At 37.4% G+C, this 22,747-nt stretch overlaps 1 protein-coding gene across 10 annotated transcripts in view; it reads left to right on the top strand.

The window, feature by feature from the left end:
• The window catches only part of Ptpn20 (protein tyrosine phosphatase non-receptor type 20), an 85,876-nt gene that overhangs the window by 26,836 nt on the left and 36,293 nt on the right, over nt 1-22,747 (top strand). For 9 of the 10 annotated variants that reach the window (XM_070020399.1, XM_070020400.1, XM_070020403.1 and 6 more), the window contains 2 exons: nt 13,484-13,635; nt 18,913-19,003. The exons of the other annotated variant lie outside the window; for it this stretch is intronic. In XM_070020399.1, coding sequence (XP_069876500.1) covers nt 13,484-13,635; nt 18,913-19,003 — 243 coding nt within the window. The remainder of the gene's footprint in view (nt 1-13,483; nt 13,636-18,912; nt 19,004-22,747) is intronic. 10 annotated transcript variants of the gene reach the window in all.

Here is a 22,747-nt window from a genome sequence, read left to right as displayed (position 1 = left end):
TTTCTATGAAGTTTCTAAGCAATCTGAGTATAATTGAGTTCCCTTGGAGTGAGTGGTCTTTGATTTCTCTCCAAAGTAACCATAATGCTTTACAGATGATTTGACATTCATGACATTGGCAACTGTGGCATTGAGAAAAGATTAGGTGTGAAGGTCAGATTTGGTAGTATTAGCTGTCATTTACTATGTGATACAGTCAGGTCACCTCCATCTCCCTGAATGTGAGTTTTTACCAGTGAAGAGTTGTGTCATTCCTGTCATAGCCCCATTGTCAAGAAGTATATTTCTGATCTTAGAGCATTTGGTTGTTTTTGCAAATATTTTCTCTTTCTTTTTATTTTTCTTTTTTGCCCAGGGGGCTTGAACTCAGGGCCTGGGCACTGTCCCTGAGCTCTTTTGCTCAAGGCTATTAGTGCTCTACCACTTTGAACAATAGCTTCACTTCTGGTTTTAGAGTGGTTAATTGGAGAGAGTCTTGTGGAGACTTTTTTGCCCAGGCTGGCTTCCAACCAAAATTCTCAAATCTCAGCCTCCTGAGTAGCTAGGATTACAAGCATGAGCCACTAGTGCCTGGCTTTCTCATTCTTTATGTTGCCTCTTTATTATGTTAATTCCTTTGCTATGTAGGAGGAGGCAACAATGCTTGATAAGAAATGTACTTATTACCTTGCTCATGTAACTGTAACCCCTCTGTACAGTATTTTCACAATAAAAAATTATAAGAAAAGATTCTCAATCTCTATTTTGTTAGCATATATTTATTATCATTTGCTTTCCCACATATCAACACAAATCAGTGCACACACATGCACACATGCATGTGTGCACACACACACATACACATACTTCTTTCAGGATTTGATTGAAATTACATATTGCATTATACCTATACTCTCATTTAGGAACAATCAACATCCTTAAAATATTAAGCCTTCCAAATATAAATTCTTCTTTTCTCATTGCTTAAATTTTCTGTAATAGCACTTACCTAAGTTTCATAACATTTTCCATAAAAATTGTACACAACTATTCTAAGATGTTTTTTTTGTTGTTGTTGTTGGTCGTGGGGCTTAAACTCTGGGCTTGGGCGCTGTCCCTGCACTCTTCAGCTCAAGGCTAGTGGTCTAAAGCTTGAGTCACAGCGCCACTTCCGATTTTCTAGTGGTTTATTGAAGATAAGAGTCTCACGAACTTTCCTGACCAGGGTGGCTTTGAACCGTGATCCTCAGATCTCAGCCTCCTGAGTAGCTAGGATTATAGGTGGGAGCCACCGGCGCCCAGCAAGATACTCTAAGATTTTTTTCCAGAGACATTTCATATTTTTCTAAGGTTAAAAATGTGTTCTCCAAAAACCACTGAAGTCACAATGATAGACACAAAAATTAAGAATTGTCTCAGTAAGGAAATATTTACTTCTATAGAGCAGTGTACTATCAGCCAGAAATCCGGCAAGCAAGCCATGTAGGAGTCTTTTAGTTTGATATAATCTTGTTTCTCAATTTTGCTTCTTTTGCTAGGCTTTTTTGAGGGGTCTTACCCAAAAAGCCATACCCTGTACCAATGTCTTGAAGTATTTCACATGTGCTTTTCTTGAAGGAGTTTTATAGTTTCAAGGCCGTTCAAGTCTGATTCATTTTAAGCTGATATTTGGATATGGTGAGAGATATAGCTCTAGTTTTATTTTCCAATATATGCATATTCAGTTTTCACAGCATTTATTTTGGAAACTGTTCTTTCTCCAGTGCATGTTTTGGCAACTTTGGTAAGAATTATGAGGCTTTCAATGACATAGATTTGTTGGTTCTGGGAATCTATTCTGTTCCACTGGGGTGTGTGTGTGTGTGTGTGTGTGTGTGTGTGTGTGTGTGTGTGTGTGTGTGTGTGTGTGTGTGTGTGTGTGTGTGTGTGTGTGTGTGTGTGTGTGTGTGTGTGTGTGTGTGTGTGTGTGTGTTTATGTGTGTGTGTTTAAAATATCAGTCCCATGCTTTGGTTACTGTCACCCTGGTGTAAGTCTTAAGATGGGTATCTTGATGCCTCTGGCTTTGTTTTTACTCAAGATTTCTTGGGTATTAGCCATTATTTTTGTTCCCATATGACTTTTGGGGCTAATTTTTGGGGGTGATTTTTCCTATGCCTATGAAGAATTCCATTGATATTTTGATGGGGATTTCAGTGAATCTGTAAGCTACTTTATCTTAAATAGATATTTTACCAGTATTAGTTCTTCTAATCTATGAACATGGGAGGTCTTTCTAACATTTTTGTTATTTGTATACTTTTCTTTATCTGTGTTTCATAATTTTTATTCAGTTTCCTTAATTTATTCGTAAGTAAAAACTTACTCCTAGGTATTTTATTATACTTTTATAGCATCCAAGAAGGAAATTGTTTTATTGATTGTTGTAGTTGTATAAAATGCTACAGATTTTTAACTGTTGATTTTAGACCATTCAACTTTAATAAATCTATGTATACATTCTAATGAAGTATTTTTGAGAAGTCATTAGATTTCTCTACAAATAAAATCATGTCATTTGCAATGTAACCATTTCTAAGTTTTTCAATTTGTTGGCATGTAGATATTCACTAATGAGCCTTAGAATATCTCTGCTATTACTTGTAATGCCTCAATCTTGATCTCTAAATATGTTTCTTTGCATCTTCTCTTTCCTTAATTGTTGGGTCTTTGTCCGTCCCACAAAAGACGGACGGGGTGCGAGGAAAGGTAAGTGCAGCGCTGGCCCGTTCCCTAGCCTCCCTCAGCCCAGGAGACAATCAGACACAGCGGGGAGCCAAATCCAGCAGGTAGAAAAAACTCGTTTATTAACAGAGAGCAGCCCCTTTTAAAGACAAAAAGGGTGGGTGGTATGGTAAGGGAAGAAGAGGAACCAATCATTGTCAAGGTCACACCCTATCATGCACCTGAGCCTTCACGGGCTGGTTAGGTACTGATCAGAAGATCAATTGGGGTCTGCCCACTCTACTCTCTCCCAGAGCCATCTTGGCTGGCCATGTGCTCTACAGTATATTAGGCTCTGCCCACTCAACCCCCTCTCAACGCCATCTTTGCTGCCCATGTGCTCCACACTTAATTAATTGAAGTAGTATTTGATTTTGTTTGTATTTACCAAAACCTACCTATTTGTTCCATTGATCTTTTATATTTTTAGTCTCTATATGTTTCTACTGTGAGACTGGAAGTTTTTTGTTTAATCTCTGTATGTCTTGTTAATGCTTTTTTATTACTTGATTTTTATTCTTACATTATTTGAAATATTTCTTTTAAAATATAGACACCTATTACCATAAACTTCCCTCTTACTGTGGTTTTTCATGTTACAGATTTTAGTATGGTTTGTCTCCATTTTCATTTCTTCAAGAAAAATTTTATAACTCACTTGATTTCTTAGCCCATTGGTTGTTCAAGAGCATGTTATTTAATTTTCATGTATTTATAAATTTGATATATTTGTGTTGTTTTCTAAGTTTAACCAGATTAGAGAAGATATATGATTTGATTTTGAATTTTTTGAGACTTATTTTATGACCTTTTTGTTGTTTTTCATCTTTGTGGTTTGGTGGTTGTTTTTATTAACAAGGTTTGATTCTTTTCAATTTGTATCTGTCCTACATAATAAATTTTAGACTTTTGGGTGGTTTTATTAACATTGTCTCTTTGCTGCTATCTAGGACTCCTTTAGTCATTTATCATGACATAGGTGAATACTAGTAATGATTTACCTAAAATTCCATATCTTGGAAAGTCTATTTTTCATTTCCAAAGATTGCTGACTGGGTGAAATGTTCTTGGTTGGCAGTTTTTTTTCAAGTTCTTCAGTATTTCATCCATTCTATCAAGGTTTATAAGGTTTCTATTGAGAAATTTTCTGTTACTTTAGTGGAGAGTCCCTTATAAATCACTTGTAACTTTTCTCTTGATAGGTTCAGAAATATCCTTTTATCTTGGATTTTGGACAGTTTGAATATAATATTTTTCCATGGAGAGGACCAGATTTTTTGGTAAAGTTGTTGAGATTATTTTTTTTGTGCTTCCTGGGCCTAGCTGTCCACATATTTCCCTTGATTTATAAAGTTTTCAGCTCCTGTTTCATTGAATAGGTTTTTATTACCATTTTCCTCATAATTAAGTTCAAGTTCATAAGGTCAAGGTATAAGGATTTCAAGTTCAGTATGATCAGCTGCTCAGTGATACAATCAAGAACACAGATTTTTTATGTTTTTCATATTTTCAGTACTTAGCTTATTCCGTTCTTTTAAATAAGTTTTTTTATTGTGAAAGTACTGTACAAAGGGGTTACAGTTACAAGAACAAGGTAATGAGTAATTTCTTATCAAACATTATTGACTCCTCTTTTGTTTTTCCCCTACCGTTCTGTAACTCCCACCAACTGAAGTACACTCTCCCCACCCCAATTAAAACAGCTTGGTACTGGCACAAGAACAGACCTCAGGACCAATGGACTAGAACTGAAAACCCAGAAATGAACCTACAGACCTATAGCCATCTAATATTTGATAAGGGAGCTAAAAATATAGAATGGAAGAAAGACAGCCTCTTCAGTAAATGGGGCTGGCAAAATTGGTTAATTGCCTGCAGAAAACTAAATCTAGATCCTTATATATCACCCTGCACCAGAATCAATTCCAAATGGATCAAAGACCTGGGAGTCAAAGCAGACACTCTGAAAACATTACAGGATTGAATAGGAGAAACCCTAGGTCTCCTCGGCACAAGCCGAAATTTTCTTAAGAGAGACCCAGAAACACAACAAATCAAAGAAACAAATGGGATTGCATGAAATTGCAGAGCTTCTGCATGGCCAAGGACATAGCTAGCAAGATCAATAAAAAGCCCATGGATTGAGAGAAGATCTTCACTAGCCATACAATGGATAAGGGTCTCATATCTAAAATATACCTGGAACTCAAAACATTAAATCCCCCAACAACAAATCCTCAAAGAAACAACTGCCCAATAAATATGTGGGCTAAAGACTTAAAGAGAAACTTCTCTGAAGAGGAAATAAGAATGGCCAATAGACACATGAAGAAATGCTCAACTTCTCTAGCCATAAACATTAAGATTCTACTTCACCCCAGTTAGAATGTCTATAATCAAGAACTCTAATAACAACAGATGCTGGAGGGGATGTGGCAAGAAGAGAACCATACTGCATTGTTGGTGGGGAGTATAAATTTGTTCAACCACTTTGGAAAGTAGCAGGGAGGTTCCTCAAAAGCCTCCATATAGAGCTCCCCTATGACCCAGCAATCCCACTTTTGGGCATTTACCCAAATGATCACAAACAAGACCATACTAAAGCTACCAGCACAACTATGTTTATTGCAGAATTATTTACCATAGCTAAGATATGGAACCAACCCAGCTGTCCCTCAGTAGATGAATGGATCAAGACAATGTGGTATATATACACAATGGAATTCTGTGCCTCCATCAGAAAGAATGGCATTGCCCCATTTGTTAGGAAATGGAAAGACTTGGAGAAAATTGTATTAAGTGAAGTAAGCCAGGCCCAAAGAAACATAGGTCCCATGGTTTCCCTTATTTGCAATTACTTGTATGTGTCTGGGACAAGCTGAAAAGCTCAGATAAGATGATGGTACGTGAAATGAACTCCAAGATAGGGACACAAGTGGGTTTTTTCTTCCTTGCTATTGTTTCTAATGTATTTATAATATACCATGTGATTTTTTTGTTGCTTTGTATGCCCCTCCCCCATGCTATAACCCCTGTTTTTACTGTAATTGTTGTTGGTATAATTTAGGGAGGGAAAGGGAAAAAACAAAATGTTTAAATAGGGATACAGATTGACCCATTGCAACAATTTGTTGATGTAGGAACTCAGAGCTATGAACTTGCCTCTGAGTACTACCTCTGCTGTGTCCCAGAGGAGCTGGTAATTTGTATATTCATTTTTGTTAAATATCATGAACATTTGAATTTCCTTTCTAATCTCTTCCATGACCCGCTGGTGATTCAAGAGTGTGTTGTTCAATCTCCGTGTGTTACAGGACTTTCTTTAGTGACTTTTGGTGAGTTCTAATTTTATTCCCTTGTGGTCTGAGAGAATGCACAGCATAACTTCAATATTTCTAAAGTTGGACAAGTTTGCTTTGTGACCTAAAATGTGGTGTATTTTGGAAAATGTTCTTTGTGCTGCTGAGGAAAACGTGTATTCTGATGCTGCTGGGTGAAATATTCAGTAGATGTCTGTTAGATCTAGTTGATCTATGCAGTTTAGATCTGTGGATTCTCTGTGGAGTTTTTGCTGAGTTGATCTATCTAGTGGGGATAGTGATGTGTTAAAGTCCCCAACAATTAATGTCGTTGGATATATGTGAGATTTGAGGTAAAGTAGTGTTTCTTGGATAAATTTGGGTGCTCCATTGTTTGGTGAATAGATATTTGGAATTGTAATGTTCTCCTGAAGGAGAGATCCCTTAATTAGTATGTAGCAACCTTTTTTTATCTCTTCTCACTAATTTTAATTTGAAGTTTATTTTATCTGATATTAGGATTGCAACTCCTGCCCGTTTTGGTGGGCCATTTGCTTGGTAGATTTTATTCCAGCCTTTCATTTTCAAAATATGTTTGTTTTAATGGGCAACGTATGACTCTGAAGGCAGCAGATAGAAGGATCTTGCTTTTTAATCCAACTAGACAATCTATGTCACTTAATTGTAGAGTTAAGTCTATTAATGTTGATAGTTAGGACTGAGGGGTGTTTGGGAGTTCCTGCCATGTTATTCACCTTCTTGGGGGCTGCGACAACTGGGTTCTTCCTGTAGTTCTTGGATTTTCAGTTTGGGTGGGTTTCTTGGCCTTTATTGTGCTCTTGTTGGTTTTCTATGTGTAGGACATCTCTAAGTATCTTTTGTAGGGCTAGTTTGGTGGAGATATATTGTTTCAGTTTTTCTTTGCTATGGAAGGTTTTTATTTGACCTTCAGTTATGAAGCTGGGTACAGTATTCTTGGTCGATAGTGTTTGTCTTTAGGGCATGGCATACATCATTCCAGGCTCTTCTTGCTTAAATTGTCTCTGTTGAGAAATCTGAGGTGATTCTAATTTGTTTTCCTTTATAGGTGATTGATCTTTTCTCCTTGATAGCTTTAAGGATCCTTTCCTGTGCAGAGTATAATGTGATGTCCTATAATAGGATGTCCTATTCTGGTCTGGTTTATTTGGGGTTCTACAAGCTTCTTGTATTTGAATAGGTCTATCTTTTTGCATGGTTGGGAAGTTCTCTGCTAGGATCCTGTTAAATAAATTTCCTAGACCATTAACTCCTGTCTCTAGGTGCTCCTCTACACCCATTATCCTCAGATTAGGCCTTTTGATGGTGTCTTCCAAATGTTGAATAGATCTATCGTATTTCTTGGATTTGTCTTGGATAGTTATCTAGGCTGTCTTCAGTCCCTAAGATTCAGTCTTCTGCATGGTTTAACCTACTGTCAAAGCTTTCTGCTTTTTTTTTATTTCCTTCTAATTAGTTGGCCTTGATGGCTTCAAATTCTTTGTTGGAGCTTTGTTTTAGATCTTGTATGAAATTCTTTACTTCCTTAATTTGGTGTTCAGTGTTTATTCTCAAATCCCTTAGTTGATTGGTTATGGTTTTCTTGGATTCCCTTTCCTTCTGACCGGCTCCATTCAGCATTCCCTTTGTGGTCTCCGTGGATTCCTTCACCTGTCTGTTTATGGATTCCAAGAATGCCTCTATTGATCTTTGTCTATTCTCTCTGTCTATTACTCTTTGATTAGCTTCCTCATGCTCACGCAATTCCTGTAGTTCTCTTTGACTCTTCTCAGACTGCTCACACAATTCCTGCATTTCTTTTTGACTGTTCTCAGCCTGCTCATGCAATTCCTGTATTAATCTTTGAGTAGCTTCCTCAAGCTCATATCAATCCTGTATGAATCTGTTGTTTGCCTACTCTAGTTTCCCATCATGCTCACACTGAGTCCTTTGCAGATTTTCAGTCTTTTCATTCACCATGTTTACAAGTAGTGTTTGTAGAGCTTTTTGGGAACTCTCTTCTGTATTATTCATTAACTGTTATGTTACCTTATTATCATGAGTGGGAGTTGAGATACCTGGACTTGTAATTTTTCTTGTGTCTCTCCAGCTTGTTCTTCCCATTTGGTATGAAAGTAACACCAATTTTGTACTAGAACACTGTTTTAAGGCAAGCATCAACCAGAGTCCTGTAGATGCACATTCAATATGGCTGCAGATACAATCTAGTTCAACAGATACAATCTATTCAACATCAAGCAACTATGGATTAATGGGCTAAGAATATCAAAGAGGGATCAGCAAACAAGAAATTATTAGGTTTATGGAGAATTGTGGGGAAAAATAGGATTAGAGAGATGTGGGGAGATAAAAGGAGAGTAAATTTAACCAAGTCTTAATCTCAGAGAGGGAAATGGATTGGAAAGCATGATAGGAGAGAGATTTAAAAAAACAATAAAATATGGAAAAATAAAATTTAAATTTAAAAAATGAAACACTTAAAAATTATTTTAGTATAAAGAAATGATGAAAGGAGGGCAGAGATAAAAAGGAAACATGACAAATTAAAAATAAAAATTCTTAAAATTGGAATACTTGAAAATTATATAGGTATAAAGGGATAATACTACTATTAAAGAAGGTAAGCCTAAGAGGTTGTGAATTGAGTAATAAATTTCTGGATTAAGTATGTACACAATGGGTAAGGTCTAATAATCGACTATGGTATATATCTGGGAATGAGCAGAACAGCAGTTAAGTCATGCAAAAAAGAAAGGAAGAGAGAAAAAAAGAAAAAAAAAGGACCAAAAGGTCAAGAGATTTTTTTAAAGTACACACACACACACACACACACACACACACACACACATACACACACACCTAAAATAAATATTATGAGAGAAAAAATGATAGAAAATGATTTTGTAAATAAAAATTTTAAAAAAGGTAGAAAAAAGAGTTCTTTGATTTTTTTTGGGGGGGGGGTGGGGTGCAGATCTTGTATCTGCCCTGTGTCCATAACCAGTCTCTTGGTGGAGTCTCTGGTCTGCTTGTGGTGTTTGGTTTTCCTGTGGCTTGATTGGTTTCTTAAGTCAGTTTGTTTGAGCAGGCAGAAAAATGCTCTGCCTTACCCAGCATTTTGTGATCCTCCTCCCAGACTAGTTCAGTGGGAGGGAGATGGCTGTTTGCTCTAGCTTGGAGTTGTTGTGATGAGGCTAGATTCTGGGTAGAGTTGAGACCTATCAGCAATCAGTAGTTTTTCTCTGAAGGGCTAGCTCCTGAGATACTCACAGAGCCCAGCCTGGAGCCATTCTCAGGGTTTATATTTACTTATTTTCAATTGTTTGTCTAGGCTACAGTGTGGAGGTGCAGCCTCTAGCTCTGTTTACCCAGTGAAGAAAGCCACTCCTCCGTGGGTGGAGCTTTCTCTGTCTGGGCAGGGTGACTTTCCCCTGGGTGGAGCTGAGACTGGCAGGTCAGGTCAGGTTCTTGTGATCTGCTAAATGGCTCCAAGGCCTGAGTTGGAGCTAGCTGCTTGGGCAGGGCCTTTGTCAGTATCAAAGATGGAGATCTCCAGTGGTGGGGGAGGAGTGGCCTTCCCAGTGCTGCTCTGTGAGAAGGAGTGAGGATTCAGGGTTCTACTCACACCAGACTCTTGGTTCTTGGGCCGTCCCTGGTAGTCAATCTGCAGGATGAAGATTTCTGCTCCTTGTCAGTTCTTGCTTGTAGTGAGTAGAATCTGCTCACATGCCCCGTCTGGCACCTTTGTCCTGTCCTGTTCTCTAGCCTAGAACTGTTCACTGGAACACTAAAACTGCTTTCTATGCAAGAGCTTGTTTAGCCTCCAGCTTCTCCTCTGCCATCTTCCTCCGGTCTTCTGTTCGTGTATTTTGACTTTGAAATGTCACATGAGATGTTGTAGAATTTTGCATTTGCAAGATTATGTCAATTACTCAAAAAATTCTGATTTTTGGATCATTTCGATTTGTGGTGTTGCCATTTTAAATTGTATTGGAATTTTTAATATAGAAGAAATAAAGCTTCCAAAAGCATGAATCTCCTTCTGTGGAACACCATGCTCTTCTACCAGAACTTCCTCTACTTCCAGTCCCTGTTTGGGTGCCAGTTGTTGCTGTTTCCACAACAGGATCTGGGAACCTGATGTCTGGTATAGGCAGGAAGGGATACACCATGCAAGTATAGACCAGCTTATTCCTTTTATGATTATAAGAGGGCCTATGAAAATTGCATACTTACATTTCTTTATGCTTTGTTGGAGAGATAGGGTAGGAGAAAAGCTTGCTTCTTTTTTCTATTAGCCCTGAATAAAGTTCTTGCCACTCATTGACCCAAATTACTGTATGTCTAGTTCTGAATTATTGGAGAGCTAACAACTAACAGTCTTCCTGCCTTCCTCAGTGTATTACTCCCAGGTCTCTCCCACCCCCACCTCCAGCAAAGTTAACATACAACCTCTAAGTATTTGGTTATGGCTTATATCTTGTGGGACTTTTTTTTATCTACCCTTTAAAACTGCTTAAGACTTCCTTTCATACTATAGTATAGAAATTTGAATGTAATTTAGGATTTCTGTGACTATATCAACCAACAACAGCTCATTTCTATCTGGATACAGTGGGCTTCGAGGACAAGTTGACCAGGGCTATGCAGGTTCTTAGAAACGTGTATCTCTTCTGCTGTTTAGTTGGTCCTTGTTTACTTTGCTGTCCTAATTTAATTTTAGTTCACTTTAGATTGATATGGAAAGAGATTTTGGGAGCTGCTTTCATTTGAACATTTTTTTGTCAAAATTCTAAAAGTTTAAAAATACTCTTTGTACTATATTAACTTGTGGTTTTAGTACATTTGAGTCAGTGGACAAGATGAATAAAGTTTCAGATATTTGGAACCTAAACTGACAGTATGACTAAAGGATCATCATAAAAATATTTCATGTGTATTCTGTAATAGAATGTGTTGTATTTTGATTGACTGTTTATGTAAACCTATTATTCAGTATAGATCCTGTTAGATCCTACCGGAACTTCAGTGTAGGTTTTGTGATTTATATTTGATCTGTTTTAGTGTAAAGCAAGGTAAGTAGTTGGATCATCCACATCCTCCTATGCCAGACTTTGAAGGACTTCTAAACACTATTCTTTTTTTTGTGTGTGTGAAAATACCATACAGAGGAATTACAATTACATGGGCAAGATAATGAGTACATTTCTTATCAAGCATTGTTGCCTCCTCCTTTGTTTCTCCTTCCTATCCCTTCCATTCTTTCCCACCCCATACTCCCCCCTTCCCAGGTCAAAGTTGTAAAGTTTGTTTTTTGACATAATGCTTTGTACATCTCATTGTTGCAATGGGTCCACCTGTATCCCTATTTAAACAATTTGTTTTTTCCCTTTCCCTCCACAAATTATACCAACATCAAATACAGTGAAAGCAGGGGTTATATCGTGGGATAGGGACATACAAAGCAGCAAAGAAATAATCTTATAAATATGTTAGAAACAATTGCATGGAAGAAAAAAACATTTGAATACTTATCATGGAGTTCATTTCACATCAACTTACCAGACCGTTTCTGCTTGTCTCAGACATATACTAGTTATTGCAAATAAGGGAAACCACGGGACCTATGTTTCTTTGGGCCTCGCTTAATTCACTTAATATAATTTTTTCCAAGTCTTTCCATTTCCTAACAAATGAGGCAATGTCATTCTTTCTGATGGAGTCATAGAATTCCATTGTGTATATATACCACATTTTCTTGATCCATTCATCTACTGAGGGGCATCTAGGTTGGTTCCATATCTTAGCTATAGTAAATAATGCTGCAATAAACATAGTCGTGCTGGTAGCTTTAGTATGGTCTTGTTTGTGATCATTTGGGTAAATGCCCAAAAGTGGGATTGCTGGGTTATAGGGGAGCTCTATGTGGAGTCTTTTGAGGAACCTCCATACTGCTTTCCAAAGTGGTTGAACAAGTTTACATTCCCACCAACAATGCAGTAAGGTTCCCTTCTGTCCACATCCCCTCCAGCATCTGTTGTTATTAGAGTTCTTGATTATAGACATTCTAACTGGGGTGAGCTGCTATCTCAATGTTGTTTTGATTTGCATTTCTTTTATGGCTAGGGAGGTTGAGCATTTCTTCATGTGTCTATTGGCCATCCTTCTTTCTTCTTCAGAGAAGTTTCTCTTTAAGTCTTTAGTCCACTTATTTATTGGGCAGTTGTTTCTTTGAGGATTTGTTGTTGGGGGATTTAATGTTTTGAGTTCTAGGTATATTTTAGATATGAGACCCTTATCCATTGTATGGCTAGTGAAGATCTTCTCCCAATCTGTGGGCTTTCTATTGATCTTGCTAGCTATGTCCTTGACCATGCAGAAGCTCTGCAATTTCATGCAATCCCATTTGTCCAACCTATTAAGAAAATTTCGGCCTGTGCTGAGGAGACCTATGGTTTCTCCTATTCAGTCCTGTAGTTTTCAGAGTGTCTGTTTTAACTGTGAGGTCTTTGATCCATTTGGAGTTGATTCTGGTGCAGGGATATGTAAGGATCTAGCTTTAGTTTTCTACAACTAGTTAACCAATTTTGCCAGCCCCATTTACTGAAGAGGCTGTCTTTCTTCCATTCTATTTTTTTTTAGCTCCCTTATTGAAGATTAGATGGCTATAGGTCTGTAGGTTCATTTCTGGGTTTTCAGTTCTATTCCATTGGTCCTGAGGTCTGTTCTTGTGCCAGTACCAAGCTGTTTTGATTACTATGGCTTTATAGTAGAGTTTGAAATTTGGTATTGATATTCCTCCAGCACTGTTCTTTCTGTTGAGGATCGTTTTTGCTATATGGGGTCTTTTATTGTTCCATATGAATTTTTGGATTGCCTCTTCTATTTTCTTGCTGGCTATAGGTTTGTCATATACAGCCTTTATTGTATTGAGGAATGTTCCATGGAATACTAATTTTTCCAGAACTTTCATCATAAAGCAATGTTGGATCTTATCAAATGCTTTTTCTGCATCTATTGAGGTAACCATGTGGTTCTTATTCTTCCTCCAAACAGTATTCTTATAGAAAGCCCAAAGTTTTCCTTTTCTCTTGTACTTTCATGCCTTGGCATAATTGTCAATCTGTGTATCCAATCCATAATATAAAAGAAAACAACTCTCAATCTGTTATATTTATAGCACTGAGTGATTTTCTCCAGGAAGTATGGATTTTGTGTAATTTCAATGCAGATAACCTGACTTTCCAAATCAAAGGTATTTTCTCTCAAAATAATAGACTTTAGAAAAATAAACTTCTATTGACTTGTCCATAACTCTGCCGTAAATGATGATAAAAAAGAAATGTGAAATCTCCCTCCCTATACATACAATTAAGTAATATATGTGAATTTCTCTTTTTCTTAGGTGAGAAAAAAATTGTTTCTGAAGTGGAACTAGATCAGTTGAGTCAGATTCGACCATTAATACTCAATTTGAATGAGCAGGCATCCATCTCGGATTGTTTGAAAATGCTTAAGAAAAAAGTAGCAAATTTTGATTTCATCCAAGAGTTTAGGGTAAATATTTTGGTCTCAAAATTCTGTATCTGATTTCTTTTTCTGTATTACAACCAGAGGTCTTCTTTGCATTTAACTCCTTTTTTATTGATTACATAGCTTTTATTTTTAAATACTATATTTCTAGTGTAATACTTGTCCATAGTAAAAAATCAAATAGTCATTTGAATAGTCAAATATAGAATAGTCAAATAGTCAATAGTCAAATGGTCAAATAGAATAGTCAAATAGAAAATTTCCCTCCCCACTTTTGTTTATTCTCTTCTCCTTTCCCCACTTTTCTTTGTTCTATCTCAGGCACCTTTTCATTATGAAGCTTGTTAAAAAAAATTCTGAAAAATTGTCACCATGTACTTTACATAGGAGTCTACCTTTTAGAGAAATTTTAATGAGATAACAATTTCCAAACATATCATCAGTATATACAGCTGTATCTTTAAGTATTGTATGGTAACTAATTATAGATAAGTATCCTAATTTCTTTAGATAGTTCCATATGTTGGACCTTTAGATTGTTTTGGTATTTGCAGTTGTGACCATCAATCAGTCTTTGCTCTTCATATACTTGTGTGCTATTTTTCAAACAATGTCCAGAAGGACACTAAATATTTTGTGCTGACAAAGTTGTTGATTTACTCATCTCTTAAATGACCAATTATTCCTGGATGATAATCTAAATTATATTTCTTTATTTTGGAACAAAGAAATATATTTACATACATTTTAACATGTGTATTTACTGTGAAGTGCAAACTATAATTCTTAGTTCAATTTTCTATTCTTTTTTGTATTAATAACCCCATATAATGAGAAAACTTTTTTTTTTTTTTTTATCGGTCGTGGGTCTTAAACTCTGGGCCTGGGCGCTGTCCCTGAACTCTTCAGCTCAAGGTGAGCACTCTACCACTTGAGGGACAGCACCACTTCTGGTTTTCTGGTGGTAATAGGAGATAAGAGTCTCATGGATGTTCCTGCTTGGGCTGGCTTTGAACCTTGATTCTCAGAACTCAGCTAGAATTACATGAGTAGCTATAATTACGGGCGTGAGCCAATTTTTCCTTTTTGCACTTTGAGGCAAATGTTAAGAACAATTTTACTTTTAAACTTTATATCCAGAAATCCATTCCTAATTTTTTAAAGCCTCTTATTACTCTCTGTTTTAATATTTTATACTTTAGTTTTTAGTTGCATTAAAATATCCCTTGAAATCTTGAGGCTAATTGTCCCTAATTGCCTCTTGGCTTCTTGTTTTAAACAGTTACACATTAAAAACTTTTGAACTCAAATGACAATTTTTTCCTTAATGCAGGAATTACAATCACCACTACTGTACCAAGAAGGTAGACTTAATACCTTTATGCCTTAAAAAAAAAACATATCCAATTGCAGAATATCATTGAGAGCAAACCACATTATATAGATGAACTTTTTAACTCTCTTTTTAAGGCCTTTTTTATTTTAATACATTCAAGGAGGAGTTTTCGCAATACCAATCAGGTTATCACATCACTCATTTTTACCATCATATTTCCAGTGTCTATCTGTAAGGAAAAGGGACAGGACAAAGATGGGCCACTCAGCCCCTCTTATGGAATGGGCACACACCCAATCCAACTCTTTAGGGTTAGATGAACTGCCTTTGTGCCAGTTGGCCATCTTCCACCATGCGTGGACTCCCTGCAGGGTGCATGACTGGCTGAGCTGCACTTCTGCCTGTTCACCCCTCACCTCTAAAGATAGGTCTTCTGTTGGCTTCTTGGTTCTTGAATGAAATACACAGTTTTAGACAGAAGAAGTAAAGTTTTTGAGTGTTAAACAAACCTTTACATTTAAATTTCTAATATTTATGCCCAAATTTTAGCCAAGGGAATTAATCCCAAACAGAAAATGCCTTCTTGTTAAGCCAGATAACTTGATTACAGCGTAAACAGCCTTATACACTCTAAAATACCAGATTTTAAAATACCAGATTTTCTTATTTTGAAGTTAAAGAATCCTTAAAAAGCCTTTTAAAATCAATGTGAAAATTCTTTTAAAATGTTTGGTAATGTCCAACCCTCATAACCTTTTGAATTTTAAACTTAAACTTACACAGTGGTTACAGCATGCTGACAATTTTTATCTTGAACATGTTCACACACATATAAAACACATACTCAGACAGATCTTAAAGCATGCAATAATGAAAATCAGTTGTATGTACATTTTCTAAAAATTTTAAACAAAGATTTAAGACAAGATTTTTCCTTCCTTCCTTCCTTCCTTCCTTCCTTCCTTCCTTCCTTCCTTCCTTCCTTCCTTCCTTCCTTCCTTCCTTCCTTCCTTTCTTCCTTTCTTTCTTTCTTTCTTTCTTTCTTTCTTTCTTTCTTTCTTTCTTTCTTTCTTTCTTTCTTTCTTTCTTTCTTTCTTTCTTTCTTTCTTTCTTTCTTTCTTTCTTCCCTTCTACCTTTCTACCTCTCTACCTTTGTTGAGCTTCATTTTCCCAGGGCTTGCTTGTTTAGCAAGGCATTTCACCAGTTGGTCTTTTGAGTACCTTCAGTTGGAGGAAGGCTGGGTCAGGGGGGCTCCTGAAACTGGCCCAATTTTTTTTTACCCAATTTTAGATAAGAGTACTTTACAAAATGTTACATTGTCAGGCACAGCTGAAAAGTCCAATCCAGGCACACAGCCTTCTACACCCTCCCCTCTGGCAGCCTCCACAAGGAGAAAATGCAGCCTGAGACTTGAAGAGGACCAAACTAGTCCAGCAGCCTCCCGTACCCCACAGGGAGGGGGACATAGCAGTTCTGTGAGCAGGTCCAGCCAGATGCTGAAATTTTTATTCCCCCAGAGATGGTCAAATAAATAATAAAAACACAAATATACACAAAAACCAAAGATCCACATATAAAACTGGTACCAATTCTAAAACAGAACAAGCCTCTCTCACTGTAAAGTGGTTGGGAAGCCTGGCATGGTTATGGGTGGAGGGGGAGTAGCGGCCTGCAAGGGAAGTATGACAGTCAAATTTGTGGGCCCCTGAGAGGCAAGGGGAACAGCCCTGTTTGCCCTCCCCCGAGTTCCTGCTGCTGGTCCTTCTACAGCTGCCACTGCCCCTCCTTTATCAGGCAGTGGCATTTCCTGGTACTGTTGGTGGCTAATAAGTGGGAGGAAAAATCAGTTCTTCCTTGGCATTGCCCTGTAGAACAGGGGGGTAGAGAGGTGCCCAGGGTTTGGTTTCAGTGTGCCCCGGTTTAGGGGGTTGGTCTTGAACTGAAAGAATTTTCTTTAGCCGATGTTCCTGTGGAGACAAAATGTGTGTTAGCCAGGAAGGAGGGTTTTTCCACTAAGTCTTACCAACCAGGATGTATGGGATCTGGTCCAGGTGGCCATGTGGTCCTGGAAGGAAATTTTTTTTAAATTATAATTTATAATTCAAAAGTTCCTTCAGCTGGCCATCCCATCCCAAAGGGGGGGGGGGAATTCTGATCCGCAAAAAGTGATTAGCTTTTCTTTCTTAAAAATTTTAACACTCAGATTGTAGGGTCTTTCTTTAACATCTTTAAAAATTGTCAGTCAGAAGGGAAAGGGATGTGGTTTGAGTCTGTCCCATATCATCTGTCACACAAAAATAAAAAGCAACTGACATACACAGAAGCAAAGCCCACACACAAAAAGACAAACAGAAAATTCTGCCTGTCAACCGGAGGCAAAACTGAAAGTAGGATGTCGGCCTTATCCCATTCCAACCTGACAGGATTGAGGGGATTCCACTTTCCTCCAGAATTGAGGAGATTCCTTGTACCTATAGAAGGGTGTGGATGTCTTCCAAGGCCCCTGGTGGACAACCCTCCAGGGCATCCTCTTAGGCCTTATGCCATCCCTACTTACTTTTGGGCCCCAGAACAAATATAAGCAGACAAAAGCAGAAAAAGCAGACAATAAGACTAACTAATCAGGGTCCCACTCTGGTTCACGGGTCCTGGGGTCTGGAGGATCCCGGACGAGCCCCCAAGATGTTGGGTCCAAATAAGGATCCTTAAACACCACCAAGGAGCCGATTCTGATGCAAGCACACAAGAGTCGTTTATTGCAAGCTCAAATCTGGACTCACAACTGTCATTGATGCAGCCAATCAGAGTTGAGAGCCCCGACTTTCAGTTTAGCAGGGTTTTTATTGTGGTTACAGCAAGGGTAGGGGGTTTCCAACTTAGTGATTACATGATTGGTTAACATTTAGTAAGTCAGTCTTGTAACAATCTTATTGGCTAAAGTGCATGGGCTAAGCAGCTAAGCACCAAAATATGTTAACTATGCTATCTTACATATCTGGAGCTTTACTTTCCTGCTAGTTACTGATTGACTGTTGCTAGGGAGTTATTGGTCAGAGCGATTTGGTCATGTGGTTTTTCCAGGAACCTGGGCTCATATGTCTGTAAAAGCTGTGTCCTGAAACTATTAGCCGGGCACTGGTGGCTCACGCCTGTAATCCTAGCTACTCAGGAGGCTGAGATCTGAGGATCTCGGTTCAAAGCCAGCCCAGGCAAGAAAGACCATGAGACTCCTATCTCCAATAAACCACTAGAAAACCGGAAGTGGTGTTGTAGCTCAAGTGGTAGAGCGCTCGCCTTGAGCTGAAGAGCTGAGGGACAGCACTCAGGCCCAGAGTTCAAGCCCCACGACCGACAAAAAAATAAACAAAAAACAAAAACAAAAAAACAAAATGACTTTAATATCTAATATGGTTGCATTTTGGCCAGGCCGGGCTTCTCAATCTCAGCTTCTGAGTAGCTAGCATTACAGGTGTGAGCCACTGGCACCTGGCACAATAAAATTTTTTTTGAGAAGATGAATTCTTAGACTGATGTCGAAGTAATAATTTCACTAAAGACTAAATGATAAGACCATTTACGTTTTTGTTTAAATATTTTTATTGCAGTTTTGTTTTTATTTATATACTGATATATTTATGATTAGATCCCAATACCTACATATTCCGTAATTCATTTTATGTGAAAAAGGAAAAATAGTGATGTTCAGGAGGAAACATACCTTCAGCGAGCTTAATATTTTCTTACCAAGAAAGTCACTGGTTGCCATTTTACATAGTTTTAAAATCAGATTTGGACTTCTCAGCTTTATTATATAACACATTTAATAGTCATGTCATGTAGGCATTAAAGGATCAAAAATGCTAAACAGACAGATTTTCCTCTTTTTGGTTATAGTAAATACATGATTTATGTATTTATATATGTATGTATGTATGCATGTATTTATTTATTTTACCATTTAAAGGATTTAGAACATATACTTCTGCCTGGTGAGTTCACCTCTGGGATTGATCCACTTAACAAAGAAAAAAACAGATATCGAGATATTCTTCCATGTAAGTTGAAAATGTTGTTAATCATTTTTCCTGTTTACATTTTGGAAAATGTAGAAGGAGGGATAATAGTTTTTTGTATGTGATATTTGATATGTGATCGTGATAAAGTGTGCTAGCAGCTGGCAGTTGATGGCCTGTACACATTCTAGGATATATGCTGCTCCTCTATTCCTGGTACCTCTTTTAGCCACTGTCACAGTGTTATTTACAATATCCTTTAGCCCTCTTTATAATTATAATGATAATGGTAATAGTAATTATTATTATTTTGTGTGTGTGTGTGTGTGTGTGTGTGTGTGTGTGTGTGTGTGTGTGTGTGCTGGTCCTGGGGCTTGAACTTGGTATCTGGGTACTGTCCCTGAACTTCTTTTGCTCAAGGCTAGTGCTTTACCACTTGAGACACAGATGCACTTCCAATTTTTTTGTTTGACTTTTTTTGAGTAGTTTATTGAAGATCAGAGTCTCACATATTTCTCTGATAGGGATGGCTTCAACTTTTGGGCCTCCGATCTCTGAAGAGCTGAGTAGCTAATATTATAGGCATGAACCTTTGGCTCCTGGCTTCCACCATGTTCCTATGCATTGCTATGACTCTGAGTTAGCCATCAACACTGAAGTGTAACAGTTTAAGAGATCTGCCATCTTTGGTATCCTGAACCTGACTTCCATCCCTGGCTGTTGGGATTAGATACATAACTGTACTGGTACTATTTATATTCTTTGGCTTAGATGTTAAAATTCTCCATCAGTCTGTCCTTTTATAGTGGGTCACTATCTCCGAAGACCCTACTGGTTGCTTCCTTGTGTTGGGTGGATAGTATTGCTATTTTCTGTTCCTCCCTACCCTGCTCATTTATTCATAAGAAGTATCACATCAGTCATCCAAAGAACAAGACCCCAGTTTTAACGATTCAGTTTTAATTGTCATCAAGAAATTTCATTCCATGACTTACATCCCTTTCAAAGTGTAAATTTTTCTCTTTTTATTGAAAAGGTGATGAGCAGGTGGGTTACAGTTACTTAAGTAAGATAATGAGTACATTTATTTTTAATCATTGTTACCTTATCCCTCATTATCTCCCACTTACCCCCCCCATTCCCATCTCCTGCAAGGTATAAATGTTTCTAAACTAAAATTACCATCTTCTCCTTCTTAACTTGACCTCCCCATACACGTTATAGTCTATCTTATTTAATGTAAATCATTCACTTATTCACGACAGAATTTCTGAGTCACCTGCAATTTCTATAAAAGTAGTTTCAAATCCTTTGGATTATATCTCCTTAAAGCTTCTAGAGTCTTCCATCTGATTCACCTTGTTGCCAACTTAAATAAAAGGCAGTTGTCTTTTACCCTAAGCTTCCTTTCTTGTCTCCATTTCCCATCTATTCAAAGCAATTACTGAAATAATCTCCTTAAAATATAAATCGGAACATACTATTCTCCTAAAGTTCTTCCTTGGCTGTATCTTACTGCTATGATAAAGTTCTGAATTTTACTTTTGATTGCCTATCTAGCCCCAGCTCTTCCAAAACATGCATTCTCTTTTTCTTTTTTCCATGCTATTAAATCTATCATTTATGTAAGAACCATCATTGTTTCTTCTTCACTACATATTTCTTGTTATCTTTCTTAGCTAGCTCAGCCTTCTTTGTCTTCCTCAGAGCTAGGTTTCATCTTTTACCTAAATTTTAATTATATTTAGTTTATAATGTGAGGTAGTTAACCATTAAAATCAGTCACTAGAGCTCAGTGACTATTACCAAGTAAATACTATCATGTTTAGTTGATTTGTTGAGATTTACAAAAGCAATGGATACCTGTCCAAGATTATTAAACCAATTTACTTTACTGTCTCCTGTGTATGGGGAGTATGGAAAAGTGCATTGTAAGTATTTCTGAAATCAGTTAATGAGACATTTTACAAGATAGTACTTATAATTTGTTGCTACTCCAAGAAGTCTAAGGTCTCCCTTACATAAGTTCTCTTCCTATACATTCAACTAGACTTCAGTGAAACAAGGTAAATAGGCCTTTAAAATGATCCTTTCAGAATTGTAAAAAGTTCATTTTAGGATGTAACATATGAATAATATTTGATCCAACTTGAACCATACTCTGAGCACAAAAAAGAGTGTCAACCAAGGCAATGCATAGCTGCAAAGAAACAAAGTTAAATGACTAAAACAAAGGGAAATCATTTGAAGTGTACTTTTCTTAAACTATCTTATGTTCCACTGATTTGTGTGTGTGTGTGTGTGTGTGTGTGTGTGTGCGTGTGTGTATGCCAGCAGTGAGACTTGAACTCAGGGCCCTGTGTTCTGCTTGACTTTTCCATTAATGGCTGACAATCTCCTGCTTGAGCAATACCTCCTCTTGCTTTGACCACATGATTTGTCTAGTTCATAGTATAGTATAATCTTTTTTTTTTTTTTAAGGTTGGTTTCTGGCCCCTCTGAGATTTCCAAAATCCTAAGCTGTTTATGTCTCTTATATAAAGGGGTTGAGTAATTGTGTATAACCTATTGTACAACTTCTTGTATGATTACTTCTTTTTTTTAATTTAATTTAATTTTATTTGTGAACATACTGTACAGAGGGGTTACAATTACATGGGCAGGATAATGCGTACATTTCTTACCAAGCATTGCACCCTCCTCCTTTGGTTTACGCTTCACATCCCTTCCCAGCCTCCCCCCTCCCCCCATCCCAATCCTTTCCCTCCCCCCCCCCCCCCGCACTGACGGTGTAAAGCTCGTTTTGGACATGACAACTTGTACTTCTCATTGTTGCAACAGGTCCACCTGAGTCCTTAAACAACTGGTTTTTCCCCATCTCCTCCACAAGTTATACTGACATCAAATATAGTGAAAGCAGGGGTTATACTGTGGGGGAGGGACATACAAAGCAACAAAGAGATAATCTTATAAATGCGTTAGAAACACATACATGAAAGAAAAAAACATTAAAATACATATCTAAGGGTTCATTTTCCTGACCTCACATTATCTGACCTTTTCCGCTTGACTCATACATGTACTAGATATTGCAAATAAGGGAAACCATGGGACCTATGTTTCTTTGGGCCTGGCTTACTTCACTTAATATAATTTTTTCCAAGTTTTTCCATTTCCTAACAAATGGGGCAATGTCATTCTTTCTGATGGAGTCATAGAATTCCATTGTGTATATATACCACATTTTCTTGATCCATTCATCTACTGAGGGGCATCTAGGTTGGTTCCATATCTTAGCTATAGTAAATAATGCTGCAATAAACATAGTCGTGCTGGTAGCTTTAGTGTGGTCTTGTTTGTAAACATTTGGGTAAATGCCCAAAAGTGAGATTGCTGGGTCATAGGGGAGATCTATGTGAAGTCTTTTGAGGAACCTCCATACTGCTTTCCAAAGTGGTTGAACAAGTTTACATTCCCAACAACAATGAAGTAAGGTTCCTTTCTGTCCGCATCCCCTCCAGCATCTGTTGTTGTTAGAGTTCTTGATTTTTGCCGTTCTAACTGGGGTGAGGTGATATCTCAATGTTGTTTTGATTTGCATTTCTTTTATGGCTAGGGATGTTGAACATTTCTTCATGTGTCTATTGGCCATCCTTCTTTCTTCTTCAGAGAAGTTTCTCTTTAGGTCTTTTGTCCACTTATTTATTGGGCAGTTGTTTCTTTGAGGATTTGTTGTTAGGGAGTTTAATTTTTTGAGTTCCAAGTATATTTTAGATATGAGACCCT

The sequence above is a fragment of the Dipodomys merriami genome, unplaced genomic scaffold (genome assembly GCF_024711535.1).
Source record: "Dipodomys merriami isolate MVZ:Mamm:240054 unplaced genomic scaffold, mDipMer1.0.p SCAF_14, whole genome shotgun sequence".
NCBI classification, from domain to species: Eukaryota; Metazoa; Chordata; class Mammalia; order Rodentia; family Heteromyidae; genus Dipodomys; species Dipodomys merriami.
The sequence above is the reverse complement of the archived record's forward strand: the minus strand, read 5'-3'. Positions and strand labels throughout refer to the sequence as shown.